The following is a 16513-nucleotide window of genomic DNA, read 5'->3' as shown; positions in this document are numbered from 1 at the left end:
AACGCGCGCCGTGGGGAACCAAGGAAGTGCCCAGCTGGCTGAATCATCGCACGACGGAGAGGCCACCTCGTATAAACTTCTCTCTACTAACTGGTCAAGATATGCCACGGGCTAAGAGTACATTTCCGCGCTCCGCCGTCGGCACTACGCGGCCGGAACTTTCCTTCCGCGTACTCGGTCATCCTTCTGTCTCTTGGCCAGTGGGCCCGGTGGTCCTTGGTCTCTTTGACGCTACCGGGAGACCTCCGGCTAGGCTCGCAAAAGACGGCGAGCTTCTCGTCCTGCCTTACGGTCCGGCAATGCCAGCAATTGCTGCACTGCCCTTCGTTATGGCGGCTTCTCAGTGCATGCATACTTCACGCAAAGATGTAACCTCGCAGGGAGAGCCCGCATCCTGTATCGTTGGGATGTCTAGGCCTCCGCGCGTGCCTTCAGAAGTTGCCGACTTCTGAGCTTGCACCGCCAGACTTTGCTGTGACGGTTCTACTAAGACTTTATTTGTCTGCGGAGACACCATAATCCATTCGGAGCGCAACAATGTTTCCATCGTTGCCGAGCAGGAGGTACGTTCCTCGCGGATCGGGAAACTGGCACAGTCTCAGCTTCTCCTCGAGGTCGGGTCTTCTGGCTACAACAGTGGAATACTGAAATCATCACGAACGGAGCTCTTGCCGCCGCTGGCAATAGTTTTTCCGGCTGGTTGCAGCCGCACTGCAGCAATGCGGCCGCTGAGTACTGGCCCTGTGTGCACGCCCATCTCGGTCCGTGAAAGATAGTGCGTCCTCTCTTCTCCCCGCGAGCAAATGTCGGAGCCGCACAATCGGCTATAAGCTTCCCTGGTCCGGCGGCATATAGCGCACCGCGAAACCAGCGCCTTGCAATATCCAAACCTGGTTAGACTTGCCACAAGGGATTCGGGTCGCAGAGGGGCTTGCAGAGAAGCCCCGCACCCAGAATATTACTTCGGCCTATGCGAAGCTTGAGTCACCAGCTTCGCATTTCACTCTTTGAGAGGATGGAAACTTTGACGCGCGTGAAGGCCGCGAGCTGCGTAGCAAAAGTGTTGTTGAAGACGTGAGAGCTGATTTCTTGATGAACCGGTGTTACGTGGGGTTGATCAGCTCTAAATTCCTTCCGTGTTGTTCTGCTCCAGCAGGTTCGCCGCCCGGCCTACGGGGGATCGTTTCAAAATTTCCATCTGCCGGGCATCGCGCTTCACCTACCATTCTCGGGAAAGGCACTCGGATTCGGGCTCTTGTCGAGTGCACTTGTCGGAGAATGTCGTTGCGTTGTTTTAAGTCCAAAAGCGGCCTTCCTGACGGGCTTCCACATCCACAACCTGAAGAGGCAGCATCCTCGCCGGAGCTCGAGGCGTCCTCCCCGGTGCTCTAGCTGCCAGACTGGTTGTCGTGTGTAGTAGCCGGGACGGCGCCAGCACACCTTGTAGAACGAGCTAGACATTCCCCGTACGGCGCGAGTGCGCTGACTGAAACGTCTGCGACAACCAATCTGCAGTTTGTACACTCGAGGGCATGAAGTGAACACAGCATTCGCGAATGTTGGCCCAAACCTCTGGGGTTTCCTGCATACGCTGGATCAGACGCTTGAACGCTTTCCAATCGGAACAACTTCTGCAGGATAGTCACAACCTCTCTGAGACCTCACCCATGGGGGATTGATGTGACACCCCACGAAAGCTACGCAAAAACCTGTCCTACATGCAGGAATGTAGCTGACAGAAACGTTGACCACTGCCGAGTTCCTGGACTGGATAGTCATTTTTAGAGATTGCTCGTCGCACTGCGAACGGGTTCCCAGTGACCGTGAATCGTTGCACGAGCGTCGCCTCAAGAAAGCACAGGAGACGGGGTGCGTCTGGTCTGCCGGACCGACTGGCGTCAGACGGAATGACAGTTGTCGGGGGTAAGAAGTTCGTCACGGCAGATCGCGTAGGCCTGTTGAAAGCGGAAAGGGTTGACGCTGGTAGACGCGTTTTGCCCGTAATAGTGAGTTGGAGCTGCAATACGAAGCCAGCTTCTTACTTTCGACACGGTGCTTCCCTGAAATTTCCGGATGGCAGCCCTCGCTTCGCGACCACAGTTCAACTATACCCGCCCCTTCCGCAGCAAGTACTCGATCGACACCAGTAACGTCTTCTGTTGTACAACTGCACTGCGGGCGTCATGCTACAACACATGGAGGATAGCCTCCTCGGTCCGCTGGTCGAAAAAGGAAGCGACCAAGCGCGAGAGACGTTTTCGGTTCAGTACCCCGCCAGCACTTACGGTCCAGGCGCCCAAATGGCCTCGCTGGCCGCAGCACGTGTAAAGCGTGGCCTCGGGAGAGGGGCAGCTCACCGTCACTTCGTGGAACTTGACTGCCCGACGGGCTCATCAGTTGCTACAGCAGAAATATTGCCTCCTCGATCATTGAGGTAAGGCATTCCAAGCGGGGCTGGATGGGTCGTTTGCCACTGCCGCTGGCCACCTTTGTAAGCGTTCGCGAGTAGTCTACAAATTCCGTCGTTAACCTCTGTGGGTTTTCCGCCCTTGGTTTTGAGTTCGCATCGCCGGCGAAAATACGAACAGGAATGCTGACGCAGATCACTCCAACAGGTTCCTCAGCTCTCCTTTTTGCTAGTTGGTTCTGGAATGACTTGCCAGTAACAAGTGCGGCCTGGCGCCGATAGGCGCTTCTCAATCTAGCTCACTTTCCTCAGCCTTTTCTACGGACGCTAGTCGCAATGTCCGGAGACCCTAATGCGTTGGCAACAGGATTTGTCCTGTCGGGACAGTCGCCACAATAACCTTCTGTGGCGCTGACTCGTGCTGCTTTCAAAGCGGGGGGCCGGCTGTGACACCCAGGTCGGAGAATGCATGAGGGCTCCTCCCTGACATCAAGAAACGTCCTGCGTCAGCGGTATTCGTGAGTGGTCAACGCATGGCATTGTATATCGCGTGATCGTCTGCTGTCGAGCTATCGCCCCCGAACCGTGACAGCAGGTGTCTTTGCCCGCTTGGCCTCTCTTTCCTGAATGTTTCCTTTTACGTAGTTTTGGAAGCAGTCCACTGATTTGGGATTGTTTCAGGTCATGGTGATCCAACAACTGCGTCAGTGAATGGTGTATGCTAGCCGGGCACCCCTGCCTTCTCTGGTGTAAAGTGTTCTTCGTTCTTTGAGCTTTGAAACTGTTAGCTTTCCGCCCTGCCTGAAACTTGTCTTTCAAGCCGAGTCTCTACGATCATGCTGGTTGCCTCCAGTTCCCAAGGCGACACTGCCTCCGTGCTGGAACACTACTTTTGTGGAGACAATCTGACTGAGCGGTCGCCCGGGAGCAGAGAAGATGTCGATCGGTCTCCTGCGATCCAACCAATTCTCTCATGTGTCCCCCAGGAAGTCAGTGCTCCAACCAATTCTCTCACGTGTCCCCCAGGAAGTCAGCCCGCCCTCTCACAGAACCAAGGCTGCGGGGGGGGACTGGTCTCACCAGGTCCTTCCAGTGATCACGCGGCTTCTGCGGCGCTACTCGTAGAAAACGGAAAGAGCGCGGGAGTCACAGCAAGCGACCAATACGCACTGTACGCCGCCTACTACCAATGGTACGCCCAAGCGGCGCATGAAGCCCAAAAACGGCCGCGGGTCGAGGATATACAGCAGTCAGGCGCTAAGGAAGAGCCTTATCCGGACAAGAATAAGCCCTTAGTGACAAACTGGATGAGACGGCCAGCGCGACAGCAGATCGATCAGCATGAAGCCAGCCGATACTCCCATTCAGAAGGAGGGACGGAGTATAACATTTGGTACGGTAAATATTTAACTGACAGGTATAACAAACCGAGTTACCTGGATCGAGAAAACGCACCATATAAATGTAATCCCAAGAAAGACGCTGGGTATACCAAGGCCAACACTGACGCTTCCGGAGAGCATTTCTTTTGCATCTTTTTTGCTAAGGGCGCTTGCTGGTTGGGTAAGGACTGCAGGTATCGTCACAGCCTGCCAACGCTGGATGACGAGGGCTACTTAGAATGGAGTCATGACATCTTCGGGAGGGAGAGGTTCAAAACTCATAAAGATGATATGGATGGAGTAGGCAGCTTCAGTCATGACTGCAAAACGCTTTTCGCTGCAGGTTTGCGTATTGACAACGGAGTCCCTGATGGCTTGAAAAAGATGGAGGAGTTTTTGAAGAAAGAGTTCGGGGTCTGGGGGGATGTAACGAATGTACGGGTCATACCGAAAAAGAACATCGCATTCATCACCTACGCTTACAGAGTTCAAGCTGAATTCGCGAAGGTAGCTATGGCGGATCAGAATCTAGGGAAATATGCGCCTCTCCTTGCAGTTAGATGGGCTCATACAGACGGCAACGCGAAAAGAAGGGCGGAAGCGGAAGAAGAAGAGCGCAAGCGACAGAAGTTGCTAGTCGGTCCGGACCTTCCGCCGGAATCGGCACCTCCCCCTGCTGCTACATCGGCTCCTGCCTTGCCAATAGAAGTGAATTCCGGAGACGCAGTTGCAGACGCTGCTTTTCTCTATGAAACCTTGGAAGCGCACTGCGATGTCTGGCAAAAGTATTGGGCTGAGGCCCAAGAAAAAAGCCAACGAGAAATCGACCGCCAGGAACGACTTCCGCTTCGTGAAAAGTGTTTGGAGGAATGGTCTCTGCTCTACGGCCATGTCGAGAATCAGCAAACCGCCGACTTCTCTCAGGTAACACTTCATCCTCTAGACGGCACGAACACGCCGGGAAAGACCGTGCCCAACGCGACTGCCGAGAGCTTCGGAGAGGAGGAGGCAATGGCGCGAATGCAGAACATCCTCAGCCGTGTTGATGGTCTGGACGCAGGCGCGTTCGAGGTCAAAGTGTAGAACGTTGACAGCTCTGTAGTATGTAGAAGCTCAGTTCTGACGAAGCCTACCATATAGCTGCAACAACTCAGTGGATTATGTCGCCGCACGGACAGTCCGTGTTTATTACACCTCTATCGAAGAGAGAGCACGCTTTTGTACTCGGTTTCTGTCATATCATTGTAACGTGGCAGGTATTGGATGCCCTTCATGCGCTTATAGTTTTGCTTGTACCACCCTCTTGGCGCTCGACTTGATCGGTATTCGCCTCGTGTGTACTCCGACGCAACAACATGTCCTTCTATGGTGCTTTGCACTTTGACAGTAGCCGGCTTGGCCAGCCTCGAAGACAGTACAGTCTTGACTCCTGCAAACTTTTATGTAGTTGTGATGCAAGTGTGGGCCGGCCTTCAAACGCCTCATCAGAGCGTTGGTGTATTGGTACCGACCAGCCCGAGATGTGATACCGCAGCTGGTCGTCAAGCCACAGTCGTCAGCCCGCACTTCACAATTTCTCTGCCAAAGCCTGTTCGACGCTTGGAGTGGCAGGTTGGCATCCCAGAAAGAAAGGACACGTGCGTGCGGGTCTAAAAGGTTACACATGCCATGATAGGACCATGATTTTCGGACGACGTGAGACGCGAGTGGGGTCCACTATTGGCCCGGGCTTGGTAAAGGCCGACGCAACTGACCGCTCGCTTCGTCCCGAAGTCCGAAACTCCGTGCACGAATGAAACCGAAGTCCTTGACTTCCCTGTTGCTAGCAAAGTCGCCCATCTCTCCTGCAGACAGAAGCGAGACGACGGCAAACCAGTCGCGCTGCCTCCGACGAACGACAGAAGGCGGGCTACGTTCAAACGCAGGCGACGCTGGCAGGCCCGGGGCAGTTTTCGAGCACACGTCGCCGCAGGTGGTACGGTTTCTTCACTGAGCTGCCAGCCAGTCGGAACCACTGCAGCAAAGCTACTGAACAAAGCAGACACTGCACTTCCACGTGGAAGTACGAATAGGGCTTATCAGTGACCTCCTGCTGACCTAGACAGTGTGAGGTGGACGACCAGGTAGTTGCTAAAGAAACAGTCACGCCCTCGCGGCCGCGGCCCCTACTCGCCCTCCGCGCTGTTTCGGTCCCGCAGCTCGTTCTGACCTCGGAGAACAAGAAAGACGGGGCGCAGCAGAAGTTCCGCACCCGGGAACGCCGCTTCATCAGCAGGGTGAAACTTGTCGAACTTCGACAGCGGCACACTGCTTACTTGCCGTGCATCACTTGTGCTGTCACTCGTGCATGCAGTGCGGACTGTAATCCGTCCGTACTGCATTGTGCGATGCTGCAGCCTCTCCTTCCGCTTCTGTCTCCCTTTCTCTTGACTGCCTCGCTGCGCAACAGTTTGACCTTTCCAACATCGGTTCTTGACGCCTCCGACTTTTCGGCGGACTGCGGCATGGCTGGAGTTCTCCTTTGAAGCTACACTACTTTACGTTGGCGCTCTCGTGTATCACCTCGGCATTTCCCCAAAGAACGGTTCTCGGCGCTGACGTAGCGACCGAGGACGTCTCTGCTTTTGTGTCTCCGCGTATTTTGTCTACAAGTGTGCTAGCCTTGCTGATCTCTGGTGCGGACACGCCCCTGCTTGGAGTCTTTGGTTGCCGTTCGCCGGGACTGCGCGTTGTTTTTTGAGGCGTGGCTTTCGCTTTGAACTGATTGCACACTGCCACGGGCCAGTCGTGTTTTCTTGTCGACTTTCTTTTTCTCCAAAAGCTCTTCTGGCTGTCGCCTCCCCTACTAGGGGGCGTTCGCCGCTGTAGAGCTCAGCGGAAGCGCTTTTGCTTCAGATGGACCGCCGAGCTTCCCAATCATGGGCAAGGTAGGAAGAGGCGGGAACACCTAGCTTTCTCTCCCGCCCGGGACAGCCACCCCCTGCAGCTTTAGTTCTCTGCATCGAAAACGTGTTTCTTTGAAACTGAGACGTCCAGAGTGCCAGCCCCGTACTCTCTCTCACTGGTGCACTCGTGCCTGTTTCCGTCTCAAGTGGAACTTGATCTGGGTAGAACCGGTTAATGTAGAACCAAGAGCTGTTCTATTCATGGTCCGTACAACGTGGTTTGGGCGCGGCACACTTTGTTGATCTGCCGGGCATGAGTCGAGGTTCTCTCAGCCGGTTGAAAGCAGTTTCTTGAAAGGTCCGTAACAAGTTTCTGTCGGGTCACACGACCACCGAAGCGCTCGGCATCTACACAGGGAGTGGACAGACGTCGCTTCTTAGCATACTCCCGTTACTGTACCGTCGCAACTCGCACGAGGACGCTGGGTGGAGAGCGTGCTTCTATCAGGGCTCTGCATTGATGCTGATCAGTCTGCATTGATATCTGTACGGAGCCCGCACCTAGTGCTGTCAGGGAGAGCACAAAGCGTTTGGCGTTTCAACGCTCTACGGTGCGCTGTTTTTCTTGTGACAAAGGAGTGGATGCGCAAGAGTATGTACAGAAGGATGTATACCAGGCAGTCGTATCACTTGTGCAGGCGGGACACTCTAGTGGTGCGACATCTTGCGCGTCGATTTCAGGCAGCTCGCATTACCCCTTATAAGCACTAAAAGCTCCAGTGCTTTCTCAGACCTTGCGACAGCTCATGTGTGAAAGGCATTGATGCCGAGCACCATGTGACCACCAGCCACCCGAGCCAGTGTCGGTCAGTCGCACCGTCGGTGCTTTCTGGTTTGACAGCGAAACTGCCCTTTTCTGTGCTGACATGAGTACTTCGAAGCCTTCTGTCCTCATCGATTTTCATGAAACGCGTGTTCATGAATACTCAGGAGAAAGACAAGAGACAGTTCCGGGTGAACTATAGTTCCTCGGCTCGACGTCACGGCATGCAGTGCCGGTCTCCGACAACCTAGGCAAATCTTTGAAGCCTAGCAGGCAGGCGTCGTGGCAGAAGGTGCTAGGTATCGGGGGACAAAGCGGTCACGGACTGAGCGAACTTGAATTACTTGTGTTTGGGACATCTATAGACATGCATCTCTTTCCTGGCTGCACTCTCTAGCCAACGAAACAGTGAGTATTCACCACTCCACGATCCATCGACAGCGTAACCAGCGACACTTGCGGAGCTTGACTTGTCGGAGACCGGAACTTAATACCTATTCATTCTTCGGAAGACAGGATCTTTCAAGTTTCCGACTGGAAAGACATCATACTTGTATTCCGCCAACGTTTCATAACTGGGATGCATAGATGGCGGCTTCTCACCGCGTTTTTGCTTTCAGGACTACTATAAGATTCTAGGCGTCAGCCGTGACGCATCGGACGCTGACTTGAAGAAGGCGTATAGGAAACTTGCGATGAAATGGCACCCCGACAAACACGGTGATGCTGAAGCGAAGAAAAAAGTTCGTCGCGCCTGTTTTTCATTTTGTGTGACCTTGCAAGGAATTCTTGTCTATGGCAGCAGCAGCGTGGGGTGTCTGGAGTGAACTAGTGTGTGCAGGAGAGGAAGTACCTGCTGGTACATGCGCGTGAACCCTGTTGACAGCTATTCATGGCATGTGGAGTCTATGAGTCTCGCGTCTTTTTGCTGAGAGTCAATAGAGGAGCAAAGAAGTAATAGACTCACATAGCCTGTCACCGTATCCGATGTTGTCACTCCGGACTCCCGCCAACCCGAGAAGTGTGTGTCTTCTTGGCTCTTCAAATGGCATATATCAGAACGACCACCGTACATGTGGACACGAAGCCAGCGAAGCAGTTCAGTCTTTCGTCAGTTGCATGGCGAAGAGGGTTCTTTGCGGCGACGTATAATCTAACTGGGCAGCTGGCACTGTGCCTGGTTGTGCTTGAGATATATAGTTTGGACGGCCGTAGCAGAGACATTATTGTGTAATGATATCTTCTTGCCGCGGATGCACTACGCGGACCTCTACGCGTCACTGGCACGGGTTTTCGTGAGCGTCACCCATAAGTACGGCGGAGAGTACAGAGCTCTCCCGTCTTGGTTTCTGCTAGCTAGTCCGGCCGTCTTGTCTGCACTACCCCCGTGCCCCCAGAACAGGCATCAGCCTACGGAGGTTTTTCGTCCTCCGCAGGCTGATGCCTGCTCTGGGGGCGCGGGGGTAGTGCAGACAAGACGGCCGGACTGGCTAGCATCTTCATGGCCAGGTCGCAGGGCCCTGTGTTTTTTTTTGACAGGCGGAGGCCCAGTTCAAAGATATTGCTGAAGCCTATGACGTTCTCTCGGACAAGGAAAAGAGAACTATTTACGATCAGTATGGAGAAGAAGGACTGAAGGGCGGTGGCATGCCATCTGGGGGAGGAGGAGGTGGTGGGGTGCGGACGAACTTCGTATGTAAGTGTGTTGCCTCATTGTGCGTGGGGCCGAGTTTTCTTCAAGTCAAGTGCGACTCTCAGTAACGACGGTAGGGCCTAAAGGCCGCGCCACTAGTATCAGAAGAAGATACTGCTTTTATCTGAGGGGGAGAACAGAGCAGCTTCTTTTGAACGGTCTCCGTAAACATCGGTTTTCACATGTGTTTTAGTGAACGGCATTCTGGCAATCGCAAAATCCGGTCTCCCATTGACCGCCAGGTGCTCGAGTTGTCTCGGGTCTGTGGAGTTTGTCCCTGATGCCTGCCCATACCCTAACAGGCTAAGAGACACTCTAGGCATGCACATGAGAACTCCAGGCGTGCCTTAGAGCTAACATCCTGTTGTTCTTTGAGTTCGGTGATGTCCTCAGGATGCCCGTCCAGGTGTGGGTTGACGGGAAAAGTTGTTCCTTCGGTGAGATGATGTGTTTTTTTTCTTCACTGCAGACAGGGAAGTAGACCCAAGCGAGTTATTCTCAAGGTTTTTTGGCAGCGACCGCATGTTCTTCGGCGGCGACGATGACTTCGGTCCGTTCGCTGGAGTTTCTGTCGGTGGTCACGCCGGCGGCTTTCCTTTTCGCATGCATCACGCAGCTGGTGGTGGCAGCTTTGGATCTCGCGGTGGTAAGCCTCCTAGCGATATTAAGGAAAGGTTCTGAGCTTGCACACCCACTGGTGGCTTCAATGTTCGTGGATCTGGCGTGTGTTCAGATGATACGAGCTCAGCGGACATTTAGCTTTTGTCATCGCGCTGTTACAGCTGTGGAACGTACACACAGTGTTGCTGCAAAAATTGTGGTGTGTTGGCTGAGGTTACCGCCTCCCTAGTCCAGCTGGGCGAGCGGCGACAGATTCCACTGATTGTGTTCGAGTACATAACCAGTTAACGGTGACGAGATGGCTGTACGAATCACCTAGGAACACGCCGTTTTCTTTTTCCTTACTGCGCAACTAGTACTCATACTTCTTCCTGTCTCGATGTATCTTGATATGCGAAGCTATATATGGGAGTCTGGAGACTCCTATGGTGACTTTCTTTGCGTACACGCCTGTATGCCTGGAAGGCCGTATCGAGCTATTTCTGAGTCTTCCTGCTTTCAGGCCCGTCCAAACCGAAGACCTATGAGGTAGATCTCACCTTGTCTTTGGAGGAGCTTTACACGTGAGTCATGTGCCAGTCTGCCTTCGCTCGGCAAGAGCAGAATGCCACTTCATTCAGCTTTTCTTCTTCAGCAACGTGTTTCTTCATTCGCAAAAGAACCTTGTGTTAGCGTGTGTGATAGGCTCATTTTGTTGTTCGTTTTCTCTTCGATGTTTTCGGGTTTATACACCTTGCGCTGTTGGGTCGTAGTTCTTCGATGATCCTCTACCGCTTCAAAAGAACTCAGCGAGCCTTTTTTTCCCTCGCCTGTCTTCCTCTCATCTGTGTCCTTCTCAATGCTTGTTCTGATTGAGACAACGGGAAAAAAAGACGGTCTGGAAGATTGCCCCTGCCTTCTCTGATGCTTTTCGGTGAGGGGACATGGTCGCTCTGCGGTCTGTTCTTTGTATCCGTGTCTTTCCTCCTTGTTGAGTTCTCGGATCGTCCGACATAGGAAGCCAGATATATAGATAGATCACAGATAGATAGCCTGATCAAATGAAAGAGGCGTTTGTCTGCCTCCGTGGCGAGTAGCTCACATTGTCTCGGGTTCTTTCAAAAAAGGCATCCGCAGACAGAGCGACAGGTGCGCAGGGGCCTAGATTTTCAACGACTGAGTACCCCCTTCCCTTCGCTCCGTTGTATTTGCTGCAGAGGAACTAAGAAGAAGCTCAAGATCACCCGGACACGGTAAGTTCGTAGAAGACTCTACTGCGCCAAGCACCAAATTCTTTCACGAAAGTTTAGACGAAGATGCTTGGCCAGGTCTGGCTCTATGGGTGCTTCCTGCCTCTCCTGTCGGTCCTTTAAGGGTATCATAACGAATCTGTATAACATTGAGGTTGAGGGACAGTGGTGTCTTATGACAACCTTATAGAATCATGCTCAGTGAGATATCCGGCCTACTGACGTTGTCGACCTGGCAACGGACTCCATCTCAAGACGACACCCGTATTCTGATATACTATACTTTTCTCATCTGACAGGATCCGTCAGTGCAGAATGCTGTTAGCATGTGAAGACTAGCTCGCGAGTACCTGCTGCTGAATGGGGTATTGCAGACGGAAAAAGGTGATCGGAAAGACTTCCAGAGAGTCCGGAATTCTAATCTCATCTTCCCTTAAGTACGTTTTTCATGAAACCCATGTACTTTTTCTTGTTTGTCCACGTTTGCTGATGTGGCGCTATCTGTGGCAGGTATCGTAATGGCCAAGTGGTGAAAGAGGACAACGTACTCTCTATTGATGTCAAGCCTGTAAGTTTCTTATAAGCTTCTCTGGTGGATTGTTTTATGGCCCTCATACCTGCAAGATGACTGTTGTGCTACTTGGTCCTAAAAAGATATATGCATCAAGAGGATGAAAAGAAATCAAGTCAGTTGTAAGCAACGACGGCTGCGGTGTTATGCAATGGCACGGGGGTTGGGTGGGCCCGTCACCCGTCCCGGAGAGATGTAGGTACCTACATGGATAGTATAGAACACGTTGTGGTCCTACGGCTCAGAGTGCTGCACCGGCTTTGGCTTGTGAGCATTAGCCAAAATCGTGTCACACCGGGATTCTGTGATTCTCCGCTGCCAGGTTGGTTGGTGTCTGCATGAGGGACGCAGTGCTCTCTCGCTCGGGTCTGGTTTTTACACGCGTTTTCACCGCAAAGCGTGACTACCGTTTGTTTCCACTTCCATCACTATCTATGACGGTATTGTCTTTTCTTTCCTCCCGGAAATCAAGGCTTACTTACTTTCTTGGGAGGGTGATTTTTTTTTTGCTTCAACTTCACCATGCTGCATGTGCCGGTGGCTCGGATGTTTGTTTTGTTCCTGGTGTAGGGCTGGAAAGAGGGGACCAAGTGAGTGGTGAAGCTCAGGTGCCATCTGTCTGCTAAAGAAATCTTCGAGGCTCTGGGTAGTAGGGACAGCTCAGAATCCGTCTCTAGCGGTGACAGCGGGAACGCGTGGTGCCTCCCCTGTGAGGGGGTCTTTCAGGTGCTCTCGAACTTGCAAGATTTTTCACGCTTGTTCTCGTACCATGATAGCGAAATGCTATAGTGCACCGCCTCACTGCTTCCCTTGATCATCCAAGGCAGGTATTCTTGAGACACCCCAGTGATATTTCCAATAGCCGCCTCGGACACACTGGCGGACACACGAGTCTTAGTTTTCAGTCCCGTGCCTTTTTGAATAAAGCACGTCCTTCAATCTCAGATGGAGAACATGAAAGGAACCTTTCGCTACTGAGCGCTGGTTCCGCTTTTGTCGACCCTTGGATACCGCCGCGTACAAGCGATTCGCCGTATACGTTTGCGATTCGAAAGTATTTTCGATGAAGCGTTTGTGGTGATACCGTCTTCTTACAACAGGGGCTGCACGTCTTAGGGTCACAATAACGACGTCCGGTGTTCTGGGAGTTTATCAGCTTCGAAATATCTCTCGCCGGTCTTTCCTGTCGTTTTTCATTATCTGTACAAGGCGACGATGTAGCAGCAGTCACTTAGTGTGTGCCGTCATGAAAATTTTCATATGCGCCTTCGAAGTCGCCAATCTTCTCGAGACTTAGGGGCATAGCGGTCTGGTGTTCCGATCTTTCACCTTTGCACCATCTGATCGAATACAGTTCTTATGCCGGTTTGCTGTTTGACGCGAATGTATCTACAGGATCACATTTGCTGGTGAAGGCGATCAGGATAGTCCATCTTCTCCTCCAGGCGACGTCGTGTTGTGAGTGCCGAGTCCTCTATTCACCCAGGGACAAACAAAGGAAGCAAAAAGGAGAAGCTACTTGCCCCGAGAAAGGACGGATTCTTAGTAGATGATAGATGAGCGAACTCTTTTGCTATGTTCTAGGCAAACGGGAGTGTTTATGTAATTGGTGGCTTACTCTATTAGCAATATCTTGATTGACTTAGCTACTGAAAAACCAAAGACATTCAGTCGCGTGATCGTCTTGTCTCAAGGGCTTGAGGGGAGTCGCATTAACGGAAGTATGTGTACTTAGGTTTGTATAAGTACGGGCGCAGATCCGTGTGTGCCATCATGAAGGGAGTACGGAGGTGTCCACTGTCCAGACCGTGTGGTAGATACGCATCTACGGAAAAAGAGTCTATTCTCCGGGATTGACAACATGCCTGTTTTTCAACTCTTACTACTACTGTCCCACCAGGTTGTGTTAAACGGCGACGGGACACGTGTGTGAGTTTACAAAGAAGACCACAGCAGATAGGGAGTCACCGGTGCTTATGCAGACCCAGGTCTGCTACACTCCGCCGAACTATAGGAAAGATGAGAAACCAGTATGAAAAACACAGCATGGTTTGGGAAACAAAGCTATTACAGAATTTGATTCGGATCATCCTCGAGATAGACGCGTATGTGGGTCGTATTGCATCCAAGAAAACCTCAATATCTCGCTCCAGTAACTGGCTAAGTCGCTCCTACATGGTTACACGTGGTTGATGTCTGCCGCTGTGTGTGTGCCTCGCGGGCAGCGTGGTGAAGACCAAGCCTAACAGTCGCTTCGTGCGTGACGGCAACCATCTTATACACAAGGTGTCCATTCCTCTGGTCAAAGTAAGGCATGTGGAGCTGTTTCTTTACTCCTACCTTGCGCAATCTCCTGCAGTCGTTTCGTCAGTCCAGAGCCGGGGCACACAAAGCTTTTGATCTCCTTTCAGTAGACTTACCTGTACCCTCTACACAACGAGCTGGCCGTGTCGTGTCACGTTCCGCGTAGTCGCAGGTTTCTTCGGGTGGATACACAGGGCGGCGCTCTCGAAACAGACGTGTAGGTTGGCGAAGGGCGCGTCATTTCTGCATGTCTCCAGCATGCATCACAGCAACGCCTACATTTGCATGAGTCGCGTTTCTTATACTAGTGAAAGCAGCTAGGTTCATGGGTCCTTTGAGCGAGTATGGGGATCCCTTTTCATTTCTAACACATGCCTTGAGCAATTCACTGTATGCTAAACGACCTAGGTTTACTTGTCAACTCTTGCAGACAGCGGGCATTATTGTGTACATGACCGCGGATAGGCAGAAAGTCTTCTACAGCCGTCGAGCGAGCGTTGTGAACGTGAGCTGCGGTTTCTGTTTTTTGGTTTTCTACCAGGCCCTGACCGGATTCACAGTGCCGATTGAGAGTCTGGACGGTCGATCCCTGAAGGTGAAAGTCGATACAATTGTAACTCCTAAAAGTCGGAAGATTGTCCCCAATGAAGGTAAGGCAGGTGATCGGTTCTTCTCATATAGTGCTGTGTCGTAGAGAAAGTTTCTTGGTTGGTGATGTGGGCTTAGTCGAAGTCGCTCCTGACAAGCCGTTATTAGTATATAGAGGATACGCTCGATGCCTGATAGGGTAACTCGCTTACTTCTGGACAGCTCTATATAGATTGATGCGGGTATATGTTATTGCGATGCTCTTGCATGCGTGCATCTCTTTAGGCAGTTCAGCATTTTCAGGCACACTCATGCATGATTTGTCCATTTGTGCACACGACGGACACATCTGTGCGCGTACGTAGATACACACATACATGCATGCATACGTAGGGAGACACATACAGGCATGCATACGCAGGTACACACATACACGCGTACATACACACGAATGCTCGAGAAATGCACATAGTCTGGTTTGGAAATTGTATGTAGGAGCACGCGTGCCTGTCGCTTGTCCGTGGATGTGAATGTCTCTTTTGTTTTTCTTCCTTGTGTATCTCTGTGGGTTTGACTTGCCACAGGCATGCCAGTTTCGAAGCGTCCTGGAGAGAAGGGTGACCTAATTCTCGAGTTTGACATCCACTTCCCCAAGTCAGTCTTCCTTCCTCCTGCGACTGAGGACATACCGATATTCACTAGGTTTATGTGTGCGTGTTCCTCTAATTTACGTGTCCCCAGTTCTGCCGCCATCGATAGCGGCTCAGAAGATGGTTAGTGGGAAATCTCGCTCAATCCTGTGTGCTTTTGGTAGGTGCTTTCAGATCGCACAAAGACGTGGCGATGCTTGCTTCCACAGTTAGACTAACAGACTTGCTTCTTTCCAGAGACACTCTTCTATAGCTTGCCTTCACTTGATTAGTCGGACGTCGTGAGGCGAAGCATGTAGAAGGCCGGTTGTCTACACAAGAACCCCTTACGCTAGTGTACTTTTTGCTCCATCCGGGGTGTGGACCCGTCAGTGCGTTCTCATGTCGTGTCGAGGCTTCAAACAACCATGATAAAAAGCCCATGGGAACAGTCTTTCTTTGCTTTGAATGTGTGCGGACTGTTTTTCGCCTCGAAAAGCAGATCTCTCACCGAGGACCAGAAGTCGAAACTGAAGGAGCTGCTCCCGAGTACCTGAGACGCTAGTAGTCTCATAAGGAGGAGAACTTGAACGACCCCTGGAGGGACACGGGTGAAGCCTCGATGAAGTCAAAGTGTTAATGGAAGCTGACTTATTAGGCGTTCTGAACTGAGAAGGGGAAAGTGCCGTATATGACTCCTTAGGCAGTCGAAAGTGGCAGTTCAGTAGTCTTTTGGGTTGTGACGTGACGGACGCGCAGTCCGTGTGATTTCAGCGTGTTCCGTGAGCTCAGCGGTCGGCCGCAAATAGTGACCGCGTATCCGAGTCTTCTTGGGCAGCTGCAAAAGTGAGGCGCGTTCGAACGAAGTCGGAGTGAGAGCCGCCAGCTCTTACCAGGGGGCTAAGGGCAGTAGGAAGTGGTACAGTGCCTCGACTCTTTGGTGCAGAGGCGTGGGTGGACATTCCGGCGGCGGGGGTAGCGTCCACGGCGTGGCCGTGCGGCTCACCAGCTCTTCGAACAAAAGGGGTCGCAAGGCTGCTCATATGTTGGGTTGCCGGGACAGCGGACTGTTTGACACGCCGTTGGGCTGCAAGGTCCCGTGTCAGCACTAGGACAAAAGATAGCGTCACCGCTGGTAACGTTATTCTGTCTGCGCCCCAGGACTGATGCGCGACAAAGCCAGGGGTGTGGTAGGACAGCCCTTTCGTTCATCTTCAGCAGGTATCGGGCTCCGTCGCGAGGCGCAGGTGCTTCGGAATCTCCGTGTTCAGCACCACCACACCGTATTCGTGACTAGTGTGTGTATGGCTTTCGAGTTTTTCTAGACAAAAGACGCTGGGCAACAAATTCTGACTCTTGCAAACAAGGTCTTTTCGTTTTG

General features: G+C 52.3%; 2 protein-coding genes across 2 annotated transcripts; both read left to right on the top strand.

Moving 5' to 3' along the window:
- The first annotated feature begins 2869 nt into the window (after positions 1 to 2869).
- Positions 2870 to 5288, top strand: CSUI_001047 (pre-mrna-splicing factor cwc2). The gene has a single exon (XM_068061253.1). The coding sequence runs from the start codon at positions 3244 to 3246 to the stop codon at positions 4870 to 4872; it is 1629 nt and encodes a 542-aa protein (XP_067926772.1). The 5' UTR covers positions 2870 to 3243; the 3' UTR covers positions 4873 to 5288.
- Positions 5289 to 6078: 790 nt separating this feature from the next.
- On the top strand, positions 6079 to 16355 carry CSUI_001046 (heat shock protein). The gene is made up of 13 exons (XM_068061252.1): positions 6079 to 6716; positions 8118 to 8240; positions 9037 to 9193; positions 9660 to 9836; positions 10314 to 10374; positions 11008 to 11043; positions 11551 to 11608; positions 12182 to 12201; positions 13007 to 13069; positions 13837 to 13918; positions 14457 to 14565; positions 15088 to 15157; positions 15635 to 16355. Exons 1-13 carry the CDS (start codon positions 6708 to 6710, stop codon positions 15687 to 15689), a joined length of 1020 nt encoding a protein of 339 aa, XP_067926771.1. The 5' UTR covers positions 6079 to 6707; the 3' UTR covers positions 15690 to 16355.
- The last annotated feature ends 158 nt before the right edge of the window (positions 16356 to 16513 follow it).

This window comes from Cystoisospora suis (genome assembly GCF_002600585.1).
Source record: "Cystoisospora suis strain Wien I chromosome Unknown contig_421, whole genome shotgun sequence".
In the NCBI taxonomy this organism is placed as follows: Eukaryota; Apicomplexa; class Conoidasida; order Eucoccidiorida; family Sarcocystidae; genus Cystoisospora; species Cystoisospora suis.
The sequence above is the reverse complement of the archived record's forward strand: the minus strand, read 5'-3'. Positions and strand labels throughout refer to the sequence as shown.